The 24,556-nt window shown below is 40.5% G+C and overlaps 1 protein-coding gene across 1 annotated transcript in view; it reads left to right on the top strand.

Annotated features, from left to right (window-relative positions):
- The window catches only part of AK6 (adenylate kinase 6), a 29,291-nt gene extending 5,429 nt beyond the window's left edge, over window positions 1–23,862 (top strand). The window contains exons 3-5 of the mRNA XM_066376500.1: window positions 15,057–15,115; window positions 15,220–15,365; window positions 19,793–23,862. Coding sequence (XP_066232597.1) covers window positions 15,057–15,115; window positions 15,220–15,365; window positions 19,793–19,985 — 398 coding nt within the window. The 3' untranslated portion in view covers window positions 19,986–23,862. The remainder of the gene's footprint in view (window positions 1–15,056; window positions 15,116–15,219; window positions 15,366–19,792) is intronic.
- Window positions 23,863–24,556: the final 694 nt, after the last annotated feature.

Here is a 24,556-nt window from a genome sequence, read left to right as displayed (position 1 = left end):
AAGGCTGATGCTCAGTCCAACTTAGCTGTCCTCAGCACCCAGGGCCAATGCTCCAACCAGTTGAGCCAGTGGCTTCGAGAGGGGAAAAGAGAAAAAGGGGAGAGGTAGGGGAAGAGAAGCCGATGGTCACTTCTCATGTGTGCCCTAACTGGGAATCAAACCTGGTAAGACCACACGCTAGGCCGATGCTCTTATCCACTGAACCAACTGGCCAGGGCCTATGTCTTCCAATTCTAATCTTACCTACTCAGTTTAACATTTCTAAACTTAATGAAGATGCTAGATAATCTATAATGAATAGCATTGCAAGGAACAAGTAACAGTAGACCATCAGTTCCTCTCCTACTTGTATTCACATCATTTTAGGCAGTTATGTGTCCACCTAATGGTTGTAGTCTCAACCATCCTCTTTGTATTTTATTGATGAGGTGGAATTTAAGGGTTAGAAGAAAAATGTTTTTTCTCCATGTATAATGCCGGATAAAGGATTTTTCTGGTCTGACTCGATAATGGTGTTGGATGAGGTATTTCATAAAGTTCCTCATAATACACCAGATTTTTTTTCTTAATGCCATTTGAAGATATCTGCGAGTCCCGCATGCGCCCGACCAGGATCCACCCGGCAAGCCCACTAGAGTGCGATGCTTGGCCCATCTGGGCCATTGCTCCATTGCAACCAGAGCCATTCTGGTGCCTGAGGGGAAGGCCATGGAGCCATTCTTAGCGCCCAGGCCAACTTTTTCTCCATTGGAGCCTTGGCTGCAGGAGGGGAAGAGAGAGATAGAAAGAAAGGAGAGGGGAAGAGGTGGAGAAGCAGATGGGCGTTTCTCCTGTGAGCTCTGGCCGGGAATTGAACCTGGACTTCTGCACACTGGGCCAATTCTCTACCATTGAGCCAACCGGCCAGGGCTATATCTGAGAATCTTACTAGAAAATATTCAGAGATATCCAGCCTTCTCATTTTTTCAAATGGTAATATAGTTTAAGGAAAGCCATGTACATAATCATCTATAAAGAAGTGGTTCTCAGCCTGACCTGTGGTGGCGCAGTGGATAAAGCGTCGACCTGGAAATGCTGAGGTCGCCAGTTCAAAACCCTGGGCTTGCCTGGCCAAGGCACATACGGGAGTTGATGCTTCCAGCTCCTCCCCTCCTTCTCTCTCTCTCCTCTCTAAAATGAATAAATTTTAAAAAAAGGAAAAAAAAAAGAAGTGGTTCTCAGCTAGGGGAGACTTTGCCCTCAGGGGACATTGGACAATTTCTGGGGACATTTTTGGTAGTCACAACTGGGGTTGGAGTTGCTAGTGACATCTAATTGGTAGGAGGCAGTAATTCTGCTGAACATCCCATAATTCACATCTACTCCTGTGACAATTATCAAACTAAAAATGTCAGTAGTGTTTGAGGTTATGAAGCTCTACTAGAAATGAGACTAAAGAAAAAAAACAGCCTGACCTGTGGTGGTGCAGTGGATCAGGCGTCAACCTGGAACGTTAAGGTCTCTGGTTCAAAAGCCTGGGCTTGCCTGGTCAAGGCATATATGGGAGTTGATGCTTCCTGCTCCTTTAACACCCCCCCCCCCCGTCTCCTCTAAAATGAATAAATAAAAATGATTTTTAAAAAAGTAGTATAGGACTTAAAAATACAAGACTCAGCATTTGATGTTAAAGAGAATAAACCATATTTAAAAAAACAAACAAACTGGTTTTAAATGTCTAAATGAGTGTGTATTGCCATCCTAATAATCATGTTGAATTGCGGTATTACAGTTGACACTTGAACAACATGGGTTTGAACTGCATGGGTCCCCTTGTAAGTCAGTTTACATGCACAGTTCAACCCCGTGGTTGGGAATCTGTTTATGTGGAGAGCTGACTAGACTTGATTTTGCAGGAGGCTGGTCCCCCTAATCCCTACACTGTCCAAGGGTCAACTGTAAGAGATCATTCTTAGGCCATTTAGAACCGAGGCAGGAAAATTTAGTTGGGAAATTAAGATTAATGAAACTGTTGGGAGTCCTAAATGTTGTGTGACCAAGAATGCTTTTCTTATCCCTTTTCTTCTAGTCTGAGTCCTCACTTGATACCCTTTCCCAAATACAGTCATTTTAAGTACACTAGCATCTTTAATTTTCCTACCACCAGTTTATCAGTCTGAAGCCTTTGTTCCTAACCACAGGATGTCTATAGGTCCAAAGTACCGTATTTTTCGCTCCATAAGACGCACTTTCCCCCCAAAAGTGCAGGGGGAAATGCCCGTGTGTCTTAGGGAGCGAAAAATAGGTATTTTATTAAATATTTTAACATACCATTTGGCTCAGGATTTTTTTTTCTTATTTTCCTCCTTAAAATCCTAGGTGTGTCTTATGGTCAGGTGTGTCTTATGGAGCGAAAAATAAGCTAATATTAAATTGACATCAGATACATTTCAAATAGAGGTTGTAAAGCAGGTGTCCCCAAACTACGGCCCGCAGGCCGCAATGCGGCCCCCTGAGGCCATTTATCTGGCCCCCACTGCACTTCTGGAAGGGGCACCTCTTTCATTGGTGGTCAGTGAGAGGACCACTGTATTTGGCAGCCCTCCAATGGTCTGAGGGACAGTGAACTGGCCCCCTGTGTAAAAAGTTTGGAGACCCCTGTTGTAAAGCATAGCTGGGCCCTCAATACTTAAAATTTTGATCTGTTTCTAACCTAAAGGTTGGCAAACTGCTGCTGTTTTTATAGGAACCACTAGTTAAAGCAGGGATCCCCAAACTTTTTACACAGGGGGCCAGCTCACTGTCCCTCAGACCGTTGGAGGGCCGGACTATAAAAAAAACTATGAACAGGCCTGACCTGTGGTGGCGCAGTGGATAAAGCGTCGACCTGGAAATGCTGAGGTCGCCGGTTCGAAACCCTGGGCTTGTCTGGTCAAGGCACATATGGGAGTTGATGCTTCCAGCTCCTCCCCCCTTCTCTCTCTCCTCTGTCTCTCTCCTCTCTAAAAAATAAATAAATAAAGTAAAAAAAAAATTAAAAAAAAACCAAAAAACTATGAACAAATCCCTATGCACACTGCACATATCTTATTTTAAAGTAAAAAAACAAAACGGGAACAGCCCTGGCCGGTTGGCTCAGCGGTAGAGCGTCGGCCTAGCGTGCGGAGGACCCGGGTTCGATTCCTGGCCAGGGCACACAGGAGAAGCGCCCATTTGCTTCTCCACCCCTCCGCCGCGCTTTCCTCTCTGTCTCTCTTTTCCCCTCCCGCAGCCAAGGCTCCATTGGAGCAAAGATGGCCCGGGCGCTGGGGATGGCTCTGTGGCCTCTGCCTCAGGCGCTAGAGTGGCTCTGGTCGCAACATGGCGACGCCCAGGATGGGCAGAGCATCGCCCCCTGGTGGGCAGAGCGTAGCCCCTGGTGGGCGTGCCGGGTGGATCCCGGTCGGGCGCATGCGGGAGTCTGTCTGACTGTCTCTCCCTGTTTCCAGCTTCAGAAAAATGAAAGAAAAAAAACAAAAACAAAAAACGGGAACAAATACAATATTTAAAATAAAGAACAAGTAAATTTAAATCAACAAACTGACCAGTATTCAATGGGAACTATGCTCCTCTCCCTGACCACCAATGAAAGAGGTGCCCCTTCCGGAAGTGCGGTGGGGGCCAGATAAACGGCCTTAGGGGGCTGCATGCGGCCCGCAGGCCGCAGTTTGGGGACCGCTGATTTAAAGATTAGGTCATCAAGCTTGAAGTAGTTACTATCTTATTCTTTCCAGAAGTTTGTCATCTTCACTCTAACCTCATCTGTGTCCCATCTTTACCTTCCACTGGAAACCTCTGAAACTTTGCCACTGGCCTCTCCAGTACTATTTCTCCCAATCTTTGCATCTTACTCCCACCATATACCTCATTCCCCCATGATTTCAATGCAGCCATTTTGTAATTTAGCCCCTCTCTCCTCCAGTAATCTCATTCATTCAGGAATAGTTACTCCCTTTTACTGATGACTTAAGTTTAAATTATTTTTAAAAAGATTTTATCTGTTGAATCTTATAAGAGAGACAGAGAGAAATGGGCGTGGGAGGAGCGGGAAGCATCAACTTGCTGCTTCCTGTATGTGCCTGGAACGTGCAAGCCCAGGGCCCTGAACTGGTGACTTTCCCACATTGCCACCACAGGTCAGGCAATGATTTATAACAGCCCAATTTCTAGACACCTAAATGTAGCCATAGTTCCCAGACATCTAAGCACATGCTTTGAAATTACCCCTGACTACTTATCCACTCCTAATTTCCTAATCCCCGGATATACCAACACATTCGCACACTACACAGATCCACTTAGCCTTTAAATCTTGACAGTTTGTTTGAAAATCCCTGTGGATTACTATGCCATTCCTAAGACTTGGGGTTGTGTTCCTATTCTCAAGACCTTTGTGCTGAACCTCCTACCCTTCAGTGTCTCTTACCTTCCTCTTCCATACCATCATTTCTTTAAAAAACGGGGAGTGGGAATAACATGACTTGAATTTTTTACTGATATAGTCCATTCTCCTTAATGAAGTATAGGAGATTATGAACTGGCCACAGTCTACCTCTGCTTTCAGAGGTACTTACAGCTACTCTCCTCTGTGTCCCCTTCAGCCCACCTACAGTGCCCTTTTGTTTCTCAAACACACGGAATTTTCCACCTCCATCTCTATATCTATACATGCCTGTAGAGGCCGTTATCTGCCTTACATACTATTTAAAAATCCCAACTCAAATTGTCACAACTTTGGTGTTAACTTCTCTCAACAGAATTCATTATTTTCTCTACTTAAAAGGCCAGGTGGCCCTGGCCCGTTGGCTCAGCGGTAGAGCGTCAGCCTGGCGTGCGGGGGACCTGGGTTCGATTTCCGGCCAGGGCACATAGGAGAAGCGCCCATTTGCTTCTCCACCCCTCCTCCCCTCCTTCCTCTCTGTCTCTCCCTTCCCCTCCCGCAGCCAGGGCTCATTGGAGCAAAGATGGCCCGGGCGCTGGGGATGGCTCCTTGGCCTCTGCCCCAGGCGCTAGAGTGGCTCTGGTCGCTGCAGAGCGACGCCCCGGAGGGGCAGAGCATCGCCCCTGGTGGGCGTGCCAGGTGGATCCCGGTCCGGCGCATGCGGGAGTCTGACTGTCTCTCCCCGTTTCCAGCTTCAGAAAAATACAAAAAAAAAAAAAAAAAAAAAAAAAAAGGCCAGGTATCGGCCTGACCTGTGGTGGCGCAGTGGATAAAGCATTGACCTGGAAACACTGAGGTCACCAGTTCAAATCCCTGGTCACTGGCACATATGGGAGTTGATGCTTCCTGCTCCTCCCTCCTTCTCTCTCTCTCTCTCTCTCTCTCTCCTCTCTAAAATGAATAAATAAAAAAATATTAAAACAAAAACAAAACTAAGCTTTAAAAAAATAAAAGTAAATAAAAGGCCAGGTATCAAAGCATTCAATCCTTCTAAACCAATTAACAATTTGTACTGTTTGTATTAGTTACAAGCTTCTTGGGTTAAGGTAAATACGTTTCCAGAAGAAAAAATCTGAAAATGTCTTATTGGCAACAGCATCAAAAGGGATAGCTAGCATCCCAATATCTTCAAAAAGCAGCTTTCATGTAATGTATTAATTCTAAAATGGCAGTTAAAGAACACTTGATTTTATAGCTTGAATTAACAGCTAGGAAGGTCTTTTAAGGTAAGAATTTGGCCTTTTAATTCTGGCTGCACAGTTGATTTTTTTTTTAATATTTATTTTAGAGCAAGAGAGATATCGATTAGTTGTTCCACATATTTATGTATTCATTGGTTGATTCTTGTATGTGTCCTAACCTGGGATTTAACCCTCAACCTTGGTATATCAGGATGACACTAACCAATTGAGCTACACAGCCAGGGCCACAATTGATTTCATTTTATTATTATTATTTTTTTAATTAGAGGAAGGCGAGAGAGTGAGAAGTGTCAAGTTGTAGTTGCTTCACTGCCTTCATTGATTGCTTCTCATGTGTGCCTTGATGTGGGGGTCAGGGCGCTCAAGCAGAGCCAATGACCCCTTGCTGAAACCAGTAACCTTTGGACTCAAGCCCTGACCTTGGACTTTAATGATCCTGCACTCAAGCCAGTGACCTCATGCTCATACTGGCGAGCCTGTGCTCAAGGCGACAAGCCTGTGCTTAAGCTAGTGACCTTGAGTTTTTGAACTGAGGACCTCAGCATTGTTGTTGTATCTACTGCAGCATCAGTCGGGTTTTTTTCATCAAGTAATATATCTTTAGATAAATTACAAGTCCTGGCTAGGTTGCTCAGTTGGAAGAGCATCGTTCCAATATAACAAGGTTGCAGTTTTGGTCAGAGCATGTACAAGAATCAACCGATGAGCCCTGGCCAGCTGGCTCAGTGGTAGAGTGTTGACCCAACGTATGGAAGTCCCAGGTTCGATTCCTGGCCAGGGCACACAGGAGAAGCATCCATATGCTTCTCCACTTTTCCCCCTCTCCTTTCTTTCTCTCTCTCACTTCCCCTCCTGCAGCCAAGGCTTCATGGGAGCAAATTTGGCCCAGGTGCTGAGGACGGCTCCAGGCCTCTGCCTCAGGCGCTAGAATGGCTCCAGCTGCAAGGGAGCAGTGCCCCCTGGTGGGTGTGTCGGGTGGATCCTGGTCGCGCGCATGCGTGAGTCTGTCTCTCTGCCTTGCCTCCCTGCTTCTCATTTCAGAAAAAAAAAAAAAAGGAAAGAAAAGAAAAAGAATCAACCTATGAATGTGTAAATAAGTAGAATAATAAAATCAATCTTTCTCTCCCTTCCTGTCTCTCTAAAATCAATAAGTACAAAAAGATTTTTTTTTAAATTTTTTTTGTAAAGCCAGGGATTCTTTTTTTTTTTAATTTAAATTTTATTTTATTCATTTTTAGAGAGGAGAGAGAGAGAGAGAGAAAGGAGAGAGAGACAGAGAGAGAGAAGGGGGGAGGAGCCAGAAGCATCAACTCCCATATGTGCCTTGACCAGGCAAGCCCAGGGTTTTGAACCGGTGACCTCAGCATTTCCAGGTCGACGCTTTATCCACTGCGCCACCACAGGTCAGGCCAAAAAGATTTTTTAATTGGGGTGGTGAACACAATACATTGTACAGAAAATGTGTTGTAGAATTGTGTACCTGAAACGTGTATAATTTTGTTAACCAATATCACCCCAACACATTCAATTAAAAAAATGTTATAAAACTTTGTTTAGAAAATTGAATAACTTGGCCCAGGCTGGCTAGCTCAGTCAGTTAAGAGCATCATCAGAAACAACAAGGTTACAGGTTCGATCCCTGGTCAGGACACACATGGGAAGCAACCAGTGAATGCATGATTCATTGGAACAACAAATGAATGCCTCCCTTCCTCCTCCTCTCCCTTCCTCTATCTGTCTAAAAAAAAATCAATCAATGAAAAGCCGTGGCTGGGTATCTCAGTTGGTTGCAGGGTTGTTCTGGTGTGGAGGTCGCCGGTTCCATTCCCCAGTAGGGCACACACGAGCAGCTTCATGTTCCTGTCTCTTTCTTCCTGCCTCTTTCAAAAAAAAAAAAAAAAAAAGGAGAACTTTTGGTAATTTAAAGCAAGCCTTTTCAACTTTGCTAAGATTAAGATCCTATGTACAACTATAAATTTGATCTTCAATTGAAACTTTCTGAAGTACACATTTTTTTGCTCTTTTTGGAAATTTGAAATGAAATTTAGAATCCATTCATTTCTCTCTGTTCCCTATGGTACAGTTTATCATCATCACTCACCTAAAATTTTGCAGTAGCTTTGATATGGTATCCATATTTCCTTACAAATCAAAATGATTTTTAAAAATTTTGAAATTGATCATGTCATTTTATGCTTAAAATGCTTTAATGGTTTTCCTGTGTCTTAGGATAAAATCTAAACTAAATGCATGCATCCTTCAAAGCCGTTTTGACCTGGCTTTGGTTTACTTGACCCCTTACCACCTATTTCTAACTATTCTGACTTTTCTTCCTTAGAAATAGTCTGCCTTCTCTAGTCTCTCTGCCTCTGAATATCCTGTTTTCTCTGTTAAGAATAGTCTTTCCTTTTTTTCCCTAGCAGCTTCAGGTTTCTACTTAGAAGTTAAAGCTTCCCCTAATATCCCATGTTTGTGTTCCTAACATAAGGGTGCCTCTCCTATTGTTCCCATAGCACCATGAACCGTAATATTAAATGATATAGTTTCAAGGTTACTTGCCTGTCCTCTCTCAATTTATTGTAAACTCTATGAGAAAGGACTGTATTACTTTTCTTTTTCTTTTCTTAGCAGAAGAGAGAGGGGGGGGCAGATAGGGGCAAACAGGGAGACATGAGAAGCATTAGTTCTTCATTGCAGTTCCTAAATTGTTCATTAATTGCTTTCTCTTATGTATCTTGACTGGGGAGCTCCAGCTGAGCCAGCAACCCCTTGCTCAAGCCAGTGACCCTAGGCTCAAGCCAGCAACTATGGGCTCAAGCCAGTGACCATGAGGTCATGTCTACGATCCCATGCTCAAGCCAGTATCCCCCACAGTCAAGCTGGTAAACCTGCACTCAGCTGGCGGTGACCTTGAGGTTTTGAACCTGGATCCTCTGCATCCCAGGCCGACACTCTATCCACTGTGCTGCCGCCTGGTCAGGCTTCTTGTTATTTTTGTTCACTATTATATCCTCATTACCCCTAATACACTGGTACATGGTGTTTGATAAATGATTTTTGAAATGAATGCTTGAAAGCTTGGATTACACTATTTCATTAAAATATATTAATGTGATTTAACAAATCCTGCATTTCAGTATTGCGGTATAGACTTTAATTCTAAAAGTTAGTGTTGCAATACTTGTCTGTTTTATACAGCATATACCTTATTTCCCCATGTATGAGACGCACCTTTTTTCAAAAAATTTAGGGTCTAAAATCTGGATGTGTCTTATACAGTGGTTTAGATTTCTTGCATTTTCTGCTTTTTCGTGCTTGTTTTTGCACTCATTGTTGAAGACAGTGATTCATCATCAGACACAGATGAAGACAAGCTATTGGATGGGACTTTTGACAGTGATGAAGAGTTGTATGAATTTTGTGATGAATAAAACGAGTTTAATAACTTTATATAATACTTTTTTTTTTTCAAATTTCAGGCCCCAAAATTAAGATGCATCTTATACATAGGAACATCTTATTCATGGGGAAATATGGTATTTTAAAATATTTCACTAGTCTTTTAAGAGTCAAGAATTTAAAATATGAAGGAACCTCAGCATTTATCCACTCTGGATTCCTACACAGTACAGAATCAGCTGTAGCTATTCTTATATTTTGTAGCATGTAAAAAAATACAGTATTGTATTGTAAAAATAATACACGGGAAAAGTACTCCAAATCCTACTAATTTCTTTCCACCTTTTTTCTTCCAATCTTTGTCCCTATTTTAGACAAACTTGAATTCTACTTTTTATGTTTTATCACTTATTTATCATGCTCTACTTAGTCTCTACCAGTGGTCCCCAACCCCCGGACCATGGACCGGTAGCGGTCCATGGGCTATTTGGTACCGGTCTGCAGAGAAAGAATAAATAACTTACATTATTTCTGTTTTATTTATATTTAAGTCTGAACGATGTTTTATTTTTAAAAAATGACCAGGTTCCCTGTGTTACATCCGTCTAAGACTCACTCTTTTTTTTTTTTTCTTCTTTACTGTGTGCTGACTTTTCGGGGCAGGAAAAAACAATAAAGAATCCACTTTGTTCTCTTAAATTATAAATGCCAAGCTCTAACTGCAGCCCATTTTTTTCAATCCCTGTTGCTGTGATTTCTAACAAAGTTAAAGATGAGTATGTCCAAGATCTAAAGCACTAACTACTCTGATGACAACCAGGACAGATGAAAAACATATATATATGTATATATGGTTGGGTTTTTTTGGGTTTTTTTTTCAGGGACAGAGAGTCAGAGAGAGTGATAGATAGGGACAGACAGGCAGGAACGGAGAGAGATGAGAAGCATCAATCATTAGTTTTTCGTTGCAACACCTTAGTTCATTGATTGCTTTCTCATATGTGCCTTGACCGTGGGCCTTCAGCAGACAAAGTAACCCCTTGCTCGAGCCAGCGACCTTGGGTCCAAGGTGGTGAGGTTTTTGCTCAAACCAGATGAGCCCGCGCTCAAGCTGGCAACCTCGGGGTAAGACTCACTCTTGACGCTTGTCTCGGTCACATGATACATTTATCCATCCCACCCTAAAGGCCGGTCCCAGAAAATACTTTCTGACATTAAACCGGTCCGTGGCCCAAAAAAGGTTGGGAACCACTGGTCTATACTTCATAATACTTATTTAGCTGCCTAATACTTATTTCTTGAACTTTATTTAATTATATAGTATTTCATCAAGTTTAGTATATCAAGAGTTAACTACAGTCGTCCCTCGCCATATCCCAGTTCACTTTTCGGGGTCTCACTGTATCAGGGATTTTTTAAATTGTATATATCGCCTGACCTGTGGTGGCACAGTGGATAAAGCGTCAACCTAGAAACGCTGAGGTTGCCGGTTCAAAACCTTGGGCTTGCCTGGTCAAGGCACATATGGGAGTTGATGCTTCTTGCTCCTCCCCCTACTTTCTCCCCCCCCCCCCTATAATGAATAAATAAAATCTTTAAAAAAAATTGTATATATCTAATTTTGTATTGCCTATTTTTCACTATATTACGGGATTTTGTGGTATATAGGTATTTTTATATATTTATTATTTTAATTATTCTTGTGGTAAAATAAGCATTATCTAGCCTAAAAAAATGAGAACATGTTAAAAAATATATAAAGCTTTAAAATATATATAAATAATAAAATAAATATAAGGTCGCTACATAGCGGATTTTCACCTATCACGGGGGGAAATTCTGGAACCTAATCCCCACAATAGAAGAGGAACCACTGTATTTTTCTGTTGTTGAGCATTTGAAATAATTTTATCACAATCTTTTTCTGATTAGAAATTAAATGATAGAGGAAGTCTAAATGGGTATATTTTTCTTTTAAAAATTGTTTAAATGTATTTCCAGAGTTGAATTGCAATATATGTACATATATAACTAACATAACAGGCATATAAAGGCTCACTTTAGCCTGACCAGGCGGTGGGGCAGTGGATAGAGCATCGGACTGGGATGTGGAAGGACCAGGTTCGAGACCCCGAGGTCACCAGCTTTAGCGCGGGCTCATCTGGTTTGAGCGTAGCTCACCAGCTTGGACCCAAGGTTGCTGGCTCGAGCAAGGGGTTCCTCGGTCTGCTGAGGGCCCGCGGTCAAGGCACATATGAGAAAGTAATCAATGAACAACTAAGGTGTCGCAACAAAAAACTGATGATTGATGCTTCTCATCTCTCTGTTCCTGTCTGTCTGTTCCTATCTATCCCTCTCTCTGACTCTCTCTCTGTCTCTGTAAAAGAAAAAAGAAAAAAAAGCTCACTTTAATTTGCACCCTTTTTTATTTTATTTTATTTAAATTTAATGGGGTGACACTGGTAAGAGTACATAGGTTTCAGGTACTCTTATTGATCAAGAGTACATAGATTTTCTATAGCATTTGAACTGTTGATTTTGTTGTGTACCCATCCCCCAAAGTCAGATCATTTTCTGTCACCTTATATTTGTCCCTCTTTGCTCCCCTCCCCCCATTTTGCACCCCTTTAATAGCTGGAAAAGTCCAACATATTTTCATTAATGTTTACTCTTTTTCATCCTATGTGAATTCTTATTCTTTGCTAAGCTACTTATTTTTATTTATTTTTTATTTTTCTGACAGAGACAGAGAAAGAGTCAGAGACAGGGACAGATAGGGACAGAAAGGGAGAGAGATGAGAAGCATCAGTTTTTCGCTGCGGCTTCATAGCCGAACCCATTGATTGCTTTCTCATGTGTGCCTTGACTGGGGGGGCTACAGCAGAGTGAGTGACTGGTTGCTCAAGCCAGCGACTTTGGGCTCAAGCCAGTGACCTTGGGCTTCAAGCCAGCGACCTTTGGGCTCAAGCCAGTGACCCCTCGCTCTCAAGCTGGTGGGCCTCTGCTCAAGCTGGATGAGCCTGTGCTCAAGCCGGCGACCTTGGGGTTTTGAACCTGGGTCCTCTGCATGCCAGTCCAACACTCTATCCACTGTGCCACCACCACCTGGTCAGGCTATTTTTATCTTGATTTTTTAAAGTTTTTATATAGTCTATATTTCAGTCCTTTGTCCCACTATAAAATATTTCTCCCAATCTAATTTTTCTTTTTTAAAATAAGTTTATTATTGTTATTATTATTATCATTATCTACTGAGAGAGAGAGAGAGAGAGACAGGAAGGGAAAGAGATGAGAAGCATCAACTTGTAGTTGCGGCACTTTAGTTGTTCATTGATTGCTTCTTATACATGCCTTGACTGGGGGGTTCCAGCCAAGCCAGTGACCCCTTGCTCAAGCCAGTGACCTTGGTATAATTTCAATGATCCCACTCGTACGCTGGCAACCTTGGGGATTTGAGCCTGGGACCTCATAATCCCAGGTCGATGGTCTCTACTCACTGTACCACCACCTGTCATGCTGTATATTATTGTTCATTAACTAGAGATTTAACATGTTTTTAATAAGTCATTTTATTTATTTACAGACTCAAATGGATCATTATAGATTAGATGGATTTTCTGCTACTTATCTTTGGTTTTAAAAAATTAGCTCTTCAGTCCACCTATTGTTTGTAAAGGTTTAGATAAGGGGTAGTCAACCTTTTTATACCTACCGCCCACTTTTGTGTCTCTGTTAGTAGTAAAATTTTCTAACCGCCCACCAGTTCCATAGTAATGGTGATTCATAAAGTAGGGAAGTAACTTAACTTTATTAAATTTATAAAGCAGAGTTACAGCAAGTTAAAGCATATAATAATAATTACTTACCAAGTACTTTATGTCGGATTTTCACTAAGTTTGGCAGAATAAATCTTTATAAAACAACTTACTATAGTTAAATCTTTTTTTTTTTTTTTTGCTTTTTTTTTTTTTTTTTTTGCATTTTTCTGAAGCTGGAAACGGGGAGGTAGTCAGACTCCTGCATGTGCCCGACCGGGATCCACCCGGCATGCCCACCAGGGGGAGATGCTCTGCCCCTTTGGGGCATTGCTCTGTTGTATCCAGAGCTATTCTAGCGCCTGAGGCAGAGGCTACAGAGCCATCCTCAGTGCCCGGGCTATCTTTGCTCCAATGGAGCCTTGGCTGCGGGAGGGGAAGAGAGAGAGAAGAAGGAGAGGGGGAGGGGTGGAGAAGCAGATGGGCGCTTCTCCTGTGTGCCCTGGCCGGGAATCGAACCCGGGACTCCTGCACACCAGGCCGACGCTCTACCACTGAGCCAACCAGCCAGGGCTGTTAAATCTATCTTTTTATTTATACTTTGGTTGCTCCGCTACTGCCCACAATGAAAGCTAGAACGCCCACTAGTGGGCGGTAGGGACCAGGTTGACTACCACTGGTTTAGATGGTTTTCTAAATTGTTAACCAGTTTTTCCTACACCAAGACAGTTTACTTTTTTTTGGCTGACACAGTTTCTGCCCAAGAAAGCAGAGGCCACATTAGGATGCTGGAGAGGTGGGTGGCTTCTGTGCTCTGAATCAGTAAACAGACCCTCCAGGCAAGAAAAAGTTGCAACTACCTCTGGCCTTCCACTAACCCTCAGGACTGCCCTTTTATCACTTTAGAACTCATGCTAGTTTTAACCAAATTTCAACCTATGCCAAAATATTAAGGGGGAAGAGATGGAAAGATTGTAGCATGCCTTTAGAGATAACTGAAAGGATGATCTTAGCCTGCTTTATTACATAACTCCTAGGGATTCAGGTGAAGGTGGGATTGGTATGTCTTACCTGCTGAAGTAAGACTAACTTTGAAAACCAACTTTGATTTGTTGGAATATTTTTTTTCTTTTTCTGAGTTTATTTGAACCAAGCTGATGACATGCTGAGAAGCAAAAACTCAAATGCTCTCTGTGATGTTCTTATGCCAGATTTAAATCTGCCTTCTTTAGAACTGCTCATTCCTTTTAAAAAAAAATTTTTTTATTGATTGATTTTAGAGAGGAAGAGGTGGGAAGAGACATCGATTTACTGTTCCATATATATATATATGTGTGTATATATATATATATACATATATATATATATGCATTCATTCATTGATCCTCACATATGCCATAACTAGGGATTGGGCCCACAACCTTGGCATATAGGGACAATCCTCTAACCAGCTGAGCTACAGGGTCCAGGCCTGCCAATTATTCTTGTTTTGCCTTCTGAAATAAGACATTTAACTCTTGACTTTGGGGATTTTGAAAATCTAAAAGTAATGATACTGTTCAGGAGCACCTGGATAGTGATTGTTCTTCCTCAAACCCTATGAAAATGTGATCTCAGTGACAAGAGAGTTCATTTATGGAATCAAGAACCTGTTGCTTTTAATAAGTTTCATATCCTTGGCCTAATACATTTGAAACTTAATTTTCTGTTAATGTGTGTGAGAGTGTTTGTATCCTTGTGTCCCCTCTTCCTACTAATCTGTGGGTCACTAAAACTAATGCTGTTCTCTTCTAATAGCGCCACAAATTCAGAAATTAGCTATTATTCTTTAGTTTCAATTTTGATAGCTAAAATAGTTTCAGATATGTGGCCAACTTTCCCTCTAAACAAACTTCCTTTTTGTTTACTTATTAATTTTTTGAAAGAAAGAGTAAGGAGGAAGGAGAGAGAAAGAGACAGAAACATCCATCTATTCCTGTAAGTACCCTGACCAGGGATCGAACCAGCAGCCTCTTTACTTTGGAACAATGCTCTAACCAATTGAGCTATCTGGCCAGGGCCAAAATTCTTATTAGTATTGTTCGTTGTATCCCTGTGACAGCTATCTTTTTGCTAGTGCCCTCTCTTGTCTCTAAAAGAGTAATTGGTGATATATTTCCCTTCCTAATGTCTAGAATTAATTGAACATTACTGAAAGGTACTTAGAAAATACTACTTTAACAAGCCAATGTAAATCTCTTTCAGGGCAGTTATATGATGGCTATGATACAGAATATGACTGTCCCATTTTAAATGAAGATAGAGTAAGTACAATTTTTAAAATAAAGTATACATTTTAAAAATTTAATAGGAACGTTGATATCAGTTTTTTTAAAGAGTATCTAACTTTTTTTTCTCCATCTTACAGGTAATTGATGAGTTAGAAAACCAAATGAGTGAAGGTGGAGTTATTATTGATTACCATGGTTGTGATTTCTTCCCTGAACGCTGGTTTCATATTGTTTTTGTGCTAACAACAGATAACAGTGAATTGTACAAAAGACTAGAAACAAGGTAAGAAAGGAATTATATTGAATTCTTAAAGTATAACATAAACTTTTATTCACATTCAGAAATTGGCCAATGTGACTATTTGGTCTCTAGTTATGAATCAAGTCTGCATGGTACCAACATTCTGAATCTAAGAGAAAAGGATGTATTTGTATAGCAGGCATTTATATAACTGTGTAAATGAATACCTTAACTGACAGTTTAAGTAAAATGTACTGTATAACAACCCTATTTAATATGCTTTTTCCTTAATATAATACCTTCCTAAGAAAACAGCCATGCCAATAACATTCTTTGCTACTGAATGAACATTACCCAAATTATCCTTATAATAGGAATGGTAACGCTTATGAAGAACTAACAAGATAAACCAAAATTTCACAACCTTTAAAATATACTTGAGGCCCTGGCCGGTTGGCTCAGTGGTAGAGCGTCAGCCTGGCGTGCAAGGGGTCCCGGGTTCAATTCCCAGCCAGGGCACACAGGAGAAGCGCCCATCTGCTTCTCCACCCCTCCCCCTCTCCTTCCTCTCTGTCTCTCTCTTCCCCTCCCGCAGCCGAGGCTCCATTGGAGCAGAGATGGCCCGGGCGCTGGGGATGGCTCCTTGGCCTCTGCCCCAGGCGCTGGAGTGGCTCTGGTCGCGACAGAGCGACGCCCCGGAGGGGCAGAGCATCGCCCCCTGGTGGGCGTGCCGGGTGGATCCCGATCGGGCGCATCCCTGTCGGGCGCATGCCGGAGTCTGTCTGACTGTCTCTCCCCGTTTCCAGCTTCGGAAAAATACAAAAGTATATATATATATATATACTTGAGCCTGACAAGGCGGTGGTGCAATGGATAGAGCATTGGACTGGGATGCAGAGGACCCAGGTTTGAAGCCCTAAGGTCGCTGGCTTGAGCTCAGGCTCATCCAGCTTGACATGACCCTGTGGTCGCTGGCTTGAGCCCAAAGCTCACTGGTTTCAAGCCCAAGGTTGCTAGCTTGAGGCTTAGGTTGCATTGAGCAAGGGGTCACTCACTCTGCTGTAGCCCCCTGGTCAAGGCACATATGAGGAAGCAGTCAACGAACAATTAAGGAGCCACAATGAAGAATTGATGCCTCTCATCTCTCTCCCTTCCTGTCTGTCTGTCCCTATCTGTCCCTCTCTCTGTCTCTATCACAAAAAAAATAAAATAAAATATACTTGAGGCCTTGGCTAGGTGTCTCAGTGGATAAAGTGTTGACCTGGCATGCCAGAAGTCATGGGTTCGACCCCTCAACAAGCAGTACATGAAGCAGTCAATGAGTACATAACTAAATGGAACAACTAAGTGAAACAACAAGTTGGTGCTTCTCTCTCTCCCGCCCTCTCTCAAATAAATGGAAAAAAAAGAGAGAGGAAAAAATATATATTTGAGTTAGTCTCTCCAAGAGAGCATCACAATTCGAATAACCAAAAAGATACTTTTATTTACTTTTTAATTTTTCTTGAGAGAGAGAGAGAGAGACAGGAAGGGAGAAAGTTGAGAAGCATCAACTCATGGTTACATCACTTGTTCATTGCTTCTCATACCTGCCGTGATGGGGGTGGGTTTCCACCTGAGCCCTTGCTCAAGCCAGCGACTTTGATTTCAAGCCAGCAACCTTTGGATCATGTTGATCAGTGGTCCCCAACCTTTTTTGGGCCACGGACCAGTTTAATGTCAGAAAATATTTTCACGGACCAGCCTTTAGGGTGGGATGGATAAATGTATCACGTTACCGAGACAAGTGTCAAGAGTGAGTCTTAGACGGATGTAACAGAGGAATCTGGTCATTTTAAAAAAATAAAACATCATTCAGACTTAAATATAAATAAAATGGAAATAATGTAAGTTATTTATTCTTTCTCTGCGGACCAGTACCAAATGGCCCATGGACCAGTACTGGTCCGCAGCCCGGGGTTGGGGACCACTGATGTTGATGATCCCACGCTCAATTCAGCAACCCTGCACTGAAGCTGGTGAAGTGCTCCAGCTGGATGAGACAGTGCTCAAGCTGGTGACCTCAGGGATTTGAACCTGGGACCTCAGCGTCCCAGGTTGATGCTGTATCTACTGTGCTACCACTGGTTAGGCAAAGATACATTTTTGATGAAAACATTTTTCCACTGTCTTTTGATTTAAGCTGTGGGAAGATGGGCTTTCTAAGAGGAATTTCTAGAAGGCAGTCTCAGGAAAGAAAACTCTAGAACTTTGCCTAAGGTCATATTCAGAATTTGTGGCTCTCACTGTGTCAGCTCTAACACCATTGGATGGGATACTTGCAAAACCTTTGCATAAAAGAGTATAGTAGCAAGCATACAGCGAAAGTTAGTTTGGAACTAGACCTGTAACTTTCATCATTTTCCTCTAGACAGTGAAAAGCCATTAATATTAAAAGTATTTGAACAGAGAGTAATAGAGAACAAATGGTAAATATATATTTTTCCTAAACAAGACAATTTAAAATTCTATTTAAAAATTACTGTTTTTTGTAAAATAGCCAAAGATTAAGGTATGAAGAAACTATGAGAGCTAGTCTTTTTTGTTTTTAGCCATTGAAAAGTTATAATAAATTACCTTTTCTAAAAGAAAATAGCTCTTTTGAGATAAATTCTTGTACCATACAATTCACCCATTTGAAGTACACAATTGAATGGTTTTCTAATTTTACTTTTTTTATTGATTTTAGAGAGAGAGAGAAGAAAGGAGATATAAAAAAAACATCAATTTGTTGTTTCACTCATTTATGCATTCATTGGTTGATTCTTGTATGTGCTCTGACCTTGGCATACTGGGATGATGCTCTAACGGACTTAGCTACCCAGCCAGGGCATACTAAAAACCATTGAATTGGCCCTAGCTGGGTAATAAGTGGGTGAGAGCATCGTCCCAAGATGCCAATACTCAATCCCTTATCAGGGCACATACAAGAATCAACCAATGAATACATAAATAAGTGGAACAACAAATCCACGTTTCTCTCGCTTGTCCTTCCTCTCTCTCTAAAATCAATAAATTTAAAAAATTACTTTTAAAAAATATTTCTAGTGTATTCACAGAGGCGTGCACCCATTACCACAACCAATTTTCAAAAATGTTCATCACGCTGCCCAGAAAACCCATGCCCATTAACAGTCACTCTCCTTTCCCATCAGTCTCCAAGCCATAGGGAACCAGTATTTTACTTTCCATCTGTAAATTTGTCTATTCTGGACATTTCATATTAAATGAAATCATACAATATGTGGTTTTTTGTGTCTGGCTTCTTTCACTTGCTGTAATATTTTCAAGGTTCATCTAGGTTTTCAGCATGAACCAATATTTTACTTGACTCCCTTTGATTGCCAAATAAAATTTCTTTCTATGGATATACCATATTTTATTTATCAGATATATGTGATTTGCAAATTTTTTCTCCCATTCTATGGATTGTCTTTTCATAAAATTACCACCTTTTAAGTAATTACATTTAATTTTCATTATTTAACTAATTCAAGTTTGATTTTCCTTTGGTTGGCTAATTTACATAGCCAACCATTTGCCTAAGATTACCTAAGTTTATTTTTTCAATGTCTTTGGAATTGGTAAAGATACAGCTGTATGATCAAGTACCTAGTTAGTATATAACATTTAAATCATATGCATTTCATCTTATTATATGCCATCTATTGTTTTATCTGTCTGTATCCTAACTTCTCTAATCCTTTTTAAAATCTAGGACCATAACCTTAGAATTCCTATTTATATCTATATCAGCTCAGAACCTGGCTTGAGACAGCTAGTTATTTAGCTGAGTGGCTTACAAAATGTCGGGGGGGGGGGGGATTTTAGACAAACCTAATCATTGGTCCTTAGTTTAACCCTTTTGTCAAAGAAATCCCTCATTTATAGGTTCCAGTCTATTTTCTACAAGTAAAGAGATTGTAAGAAGTATTTCTTGCCTGACCAGACAGTGGTGCAGTGGATAGAGAATCGGACTAGGATGCAGAGGGCCCAGGTTCAAAACCCCAAGGATGCCAGCTTGAGCGTGGGTTCATCCAGCTTGAGTGTGGGGTCTCTGGTTTAAGTGTGGGATTATAGACATGACCCCAAGGTCACTGGCTTGAAGCCCAAGGTCGCTGGATTGAGCAAGGGGTCACTCATTCTCCTGTAGCCCCCGGTCAAGGCACATATGAGAAAGCAGTCAATGAACAACTAAGAAGCCACAATGAAGAATTGATGCTTCTCATCTCTCTCCATCCTGTCTGTCTGTCCCTATCTGTCCTTGTCTCTGCCTCTCTGTCTCTGTCAAAAATAAATAAATAAAAAGAAAAAAAGAAAAAAGTAATTTCTGCATGCGTTTTCCTGTATTACAAAGTTTCCAGTTTCTGATATATTCCTAAAACTCCAATTAATGCTATTTGCTTTCTTATCTTCTCTCTGCCTTCTAGGGGTTATAATGAGAAGAAACTAAATGACAATATTGAGTGTGAAATTTTTCAAGTTCTTTATGAAGAAGCTTTAGCAGCCTATAATGAAGAAATAGTGCGCCAGCTGCCCAGCAATAATCCAAAAGATCTTGAGGATAATATCAATCACATATTGAAGTGGATTGAGCAGTGGATCAAAGAGCATAATCATTGACTGGCCACTTTATAATCACTCTTAATACTTCTCTGCCCACATCATATAAATTGTCCAATTAGCAGTAAAACATTTTATTAAAATTGTGCTGCAGAACTAGTAGGCGGATAGAATAAAGGTTTATGGTCTTTTTCCCAATGAGAAAGCTCAACAATCTCAAGTATAATTAATATGTTTTTAAAGATTGAAACTAAAAACTTTTATTGTTTAATGCTTCGATTGCTAAAGAAGAAGTAAATTGACCAAAGGTGTGGATGGGTATCTTTTAAGTTTATTACAGAAGAAAATGAACATGATCTCTTAAAACTAAAGTCTAAAGATAAAGCATCAGAATTCGAATTTTATTTCTTCCTTTATTTTTAAACAAAAGGAAAGTGGTAATAGTTACATTCTGTGTAAAATTCACAGGTATACCTGACCGGTGGTGGCACAGTGGACAGAACATCAACCTGAGACACCAAGGTCCCAGGTTCGAAACCCTAAGGTTGCTGGCTTGAGCACAGGATCATCGACATTATACCATGGCCACTGGCTTGAGCCCAAAAGTTGCTGGCTTGAAGCCCAAGGTCACTGGATTGAGCAGGGACATATGAGAAGCAATCAATTAATAATTAAGGTGCCGCAACTACAAGCTTATCTTTCTCCCTTCTTGTCTGTTTCTCTCTTGCAAAAAAAAAAAAAAAAGTTACAGAAAGGTGTACTGGGAAAGTACGTTTCCCTCTCAGGCCACCCCTGTTCTTCAGCCACCACAGCTTAGGAAATAATGTTGCCTATATTTCTTTTCAGGTATTTTATGCCTGCACAGTGTCTAGTGTATATATTGTGTGTGTACACGTTTTTTTAAGCATATGGTAACATGCCACATAAACTGTTGCATATTTTTTCATTTAATATATTTTGGAGATTTTATCATCTCATCATTTTTTAAAAATTAAGATATAATTCACCTATCATAAAATTGACCATTTTAAAGTGTACAATCCCCTGGTTTTTATTATATATGTACAAGACTGTGAAACCATCACCACTATCTAATTTTGTAACATTTTCATCACCCCACCCAAAAGAAGTCTGGTAGCTGTTAGCTGTCACTTCCTGTTCTTCCCTTCTCCCAGCCCCTTGCTATCACTAATCATTGTATGGATTTGCATATTCTGGAATCATGCAGTATGTGGCCTTTTGTGTCCACCTTCTTTTACTTAGCATCATGTTTTTTTGTTTGTTTTGTATTTTTCTGAAGCTGGAAACGGGGAGAGACAGTCAGATAGACTCCCGCATGCGCCCGACCGGGATCCACCCAGCATAGCATCATGTTTTCAAGGTCATCTATGGTGTAGCTTTTATCAATACCCCATTCCTCATTATGGTGCAATAATATTCCACTGGATGACTATCTCACATTTTGTTTATCCATTCCATTAGTTGCACAGTTGAGTTGTATCCACTTTGGGATTGTGAATTATGCTATGAGTATTTGTGTACAAGTTTTATGTGGATGTATGTTTTCAGTTCTCTTGGGTATATGTCTAGGAGGGAAACTGGTGGGTTTTATTGCAACTGAGTTTAACTTTTTGAGGAAATACTAAACTTTGCCAAAGTGGTTGCATTACTTTTCATTACCACCACCCATGTATTAGAGACCTAATTTCTCCACATCCTTGCCAGCACTTGCTACTGTTAACAAGAGCCATCATGTGGATGTGTTTCATTTTTGTTTTTATTCACATTTCCCTAATGACTAATGATGCTGAACCTCTTTTCATATACCTATTAGTCATTTGTACATCTTTAGACCCATAATATTTTTTTGAAAAAGTTTTTATTGATTTTAGCAAGAGGAAGGGAGAGAGAGAAAGAGAAAGAGGAACACCGCCATTCCTGGATAAGCCCTGACCAGGAATCAAACCAGCAACCTCTGTTTTGGGACAATGCTCTTGGTTAGAGCTATCTAGGCAAGGCTGGGCCTCTGATCTTTTTAATGTTTGCATAGAATTCCATTTAAGATGTGCTACAATTGGTTTACTCAATCCCCTATTGATAGGCAATTAGGTTGTTTCCAGCTTTTACAAACAATGAGGTAAGAAAAGAAAACACCTTAATATGTGCCAGGCACTATTTTAAACACATTTCAAAAGTGAACTCTTAATTCACAGGACTACCATCTGAGGTAGGTATTATTTCTAGTACAGGTCACAGAACCAAGGCACAGAAGGGTTAAGTGACTTACCCAAGGTCACAGCTAGGAAGTGTCAGAGTCAGGATACCATCCTAACATGTTATTACCCGTTAATTTGTGCTACCTAATTCTTATGTAATTTTGCACATGAGCAAGTTTCTCTGTCGAGTAAATTCCTGAAAGATAAGTCATATGTAAACATAAATTCATTTTAATAAACACAAATTGCCTATTATATGTAAAAGATTCCATGAAAATCAATGGGGTAAGGCCCTGGTCAGCAAACTGCAGCTCATGAGCCACATGCAGCTCTTTGGCCCCTTGAGTGTGGCTCTTCCACAAAATACCACGTGTGGGCACTACCTCAATAAAGAATGTAGCCACTTATATAGTTTAACTTTAAAAAATTTGGCTTTGTTGACTAATGAGTTTGTCAACCACTGGTAAGGAAAGCCTCCCAAGATAAGTTTTTGACCTCTAAAATGAACTTAACCTAGTATGCAAAGAAGATATACACAAATAGACACTTTATTTTTATTTATTCATTTTAGAGGGGAGGGGAGTGAAGGGAAAGGGGAGGAACAGGAAGCATCAACTTCCATATGTGCCTTGACCAGGCAAGCCTGGGGTTTTGAACCAGTGACCTCAGCATCCCAGGTCAACACTTGATCCACTGTGCCACCACAGGTCAGGTGACAAGTAGATACTTTAGACAAATAGGGTAGAATGTGATAAGTACTCTATTGGAAATGCTAATGAGAGTAGACGAGATAAAAATTATTTTTTTAAGACTTTATTTATTTTAGAGGGAGAGAGAAAGGGGGGAGGAGCAGAAAGCATCAACTCCTCTATGTGCCTTGACTGGGCAAGCCCAGGGCTTCAAACCAGCGACCTCAGCTTTCCAGGTTAACACCTCAGCAACTGTGCTGCCACAGGTCAGGCTAAAAATTATTTTCTAATATGAGTATCAGAAAAGGATAAATGATGTAGTGTTGAAGACCACAAACTGACAGGGTCCTTGCAGTTTATATTTTTGGGGGACAGAGGTGTGGGGGGACTGGCAGTAAGCTGACAGTCTGCCCACCCCCCACCTCACTTGCTTGGTTAAGTTGCTAAAGGCTAAGTTTTCCTCCACACCTTCATGTTAGCTGTGGTGCTAGATTGTTTATACTCCTCCTATCCCCCCTGTCCCTAGGAGAGACTGGAGACAGTTCTTTGTTTTGTGAAGTTAAGATGTTAAGTATGGTGGGGCTTTTCTGCACTTGGGAGAATTCTTGGGTTGCCTTGGAAATGTGACTTTGTTTTAAAGATCTCTTTGATTTGCTAATGACCTTACTTTGCCCTATAAATCTTGAGGTTTGGGGTGGAGACTCGCATTTTGCAAGCTACCTTGGCGTTGTAGAGACCTCCTGATCCCATCCATTTTCCCTTTGAGTTTATTTCTTCATTCCATATCGTTCTCACTCAGGACCTGGAATTACCACTCGTGCTGGTCTGCAGCAATGTAGGGAGAAACAAAGAAAAAAAAGAACATGTGGGCTAAGATAATATCACAAAGTACTACCCAGTACTACCAATCATATAAAATGATGATAATTACTTCATAAAGCTATTGTAAGGATTAGTAAACAGTCCTTAGTATTTACTACGCACAATATATCTGCTTATTATTTTCAGTAATATAAATGGATGTTTTGAGAATACTGTTGTCTTTTCACTAAATTCTCTTGCTAATCATGCTCATTATCTTAACACTAATACTGACTCATAATAATAAAAGAAAATTTCTTTCAACATATGGGAGATAATAGTCTAATACAGAGCTACACACCTTTTGGGAATTTTGTAAATATTAATATGCGCATTAATTTCAGTCCTAGGTTTTCATGTGAAATTAGTGACAATGCTTCAACATCTTACAGTTGTTTAAAAAAGATCTTAAAAATTACCTCATTTACTGTTTGTGTCTGGTTTTATTTAAACATACTTATTAATGTTTTATTTAAATAGGACTATTTAGATCACTAAATTTTAAATTAAGAAGTGTGTCAAATTCTTATTTTATAATTCTGTAAATGAGATTTCTTAATATGATTTAGTCAGTTTTGCAAGAGTACTTGAAGATAATAAGCTTTGGTATATGCATAACCAATAAATTTCTCCCTTTGCCTTTCTTGGTATATTTTTGTTGGGGGGGGAGGTTTGAAATAGGAATTCAACCTTATTTTAGCTATATTTCTGGTGCATTTTAAGCATGTCCTACCACCAATCCTTACTAACATTTAAATTTGTCTTTAACATAAAAATGATGAGTCAAAACTTCTGAGAACTGTTTATTCCTTCCTATAGTGTGGGAAGCGGCAAGGCAAAAAAAAAAAAGCAGGGTTTTTTTTGT

The sequence above is a fragment of the Saccopteryx leptura genome, chromosome 1 (genome assembly GCF_036850995.1).
Source record: "Saccopteryx leptura isolate mSacLep1 chromosome 1, mSacLep1_pri_phased_curated, whole genome shotgun sequence".
NCBI lineage: Eukaryota > Metazoa > Chordata > Mammalia > Chiroptera > Emballonuridae > Saccopteryx > Saccopteryx leptura.
Note: the sequence above shows the minus strand (reverse complement) of the source record. Positions and strands in the feature narration are given on the sequence as shown.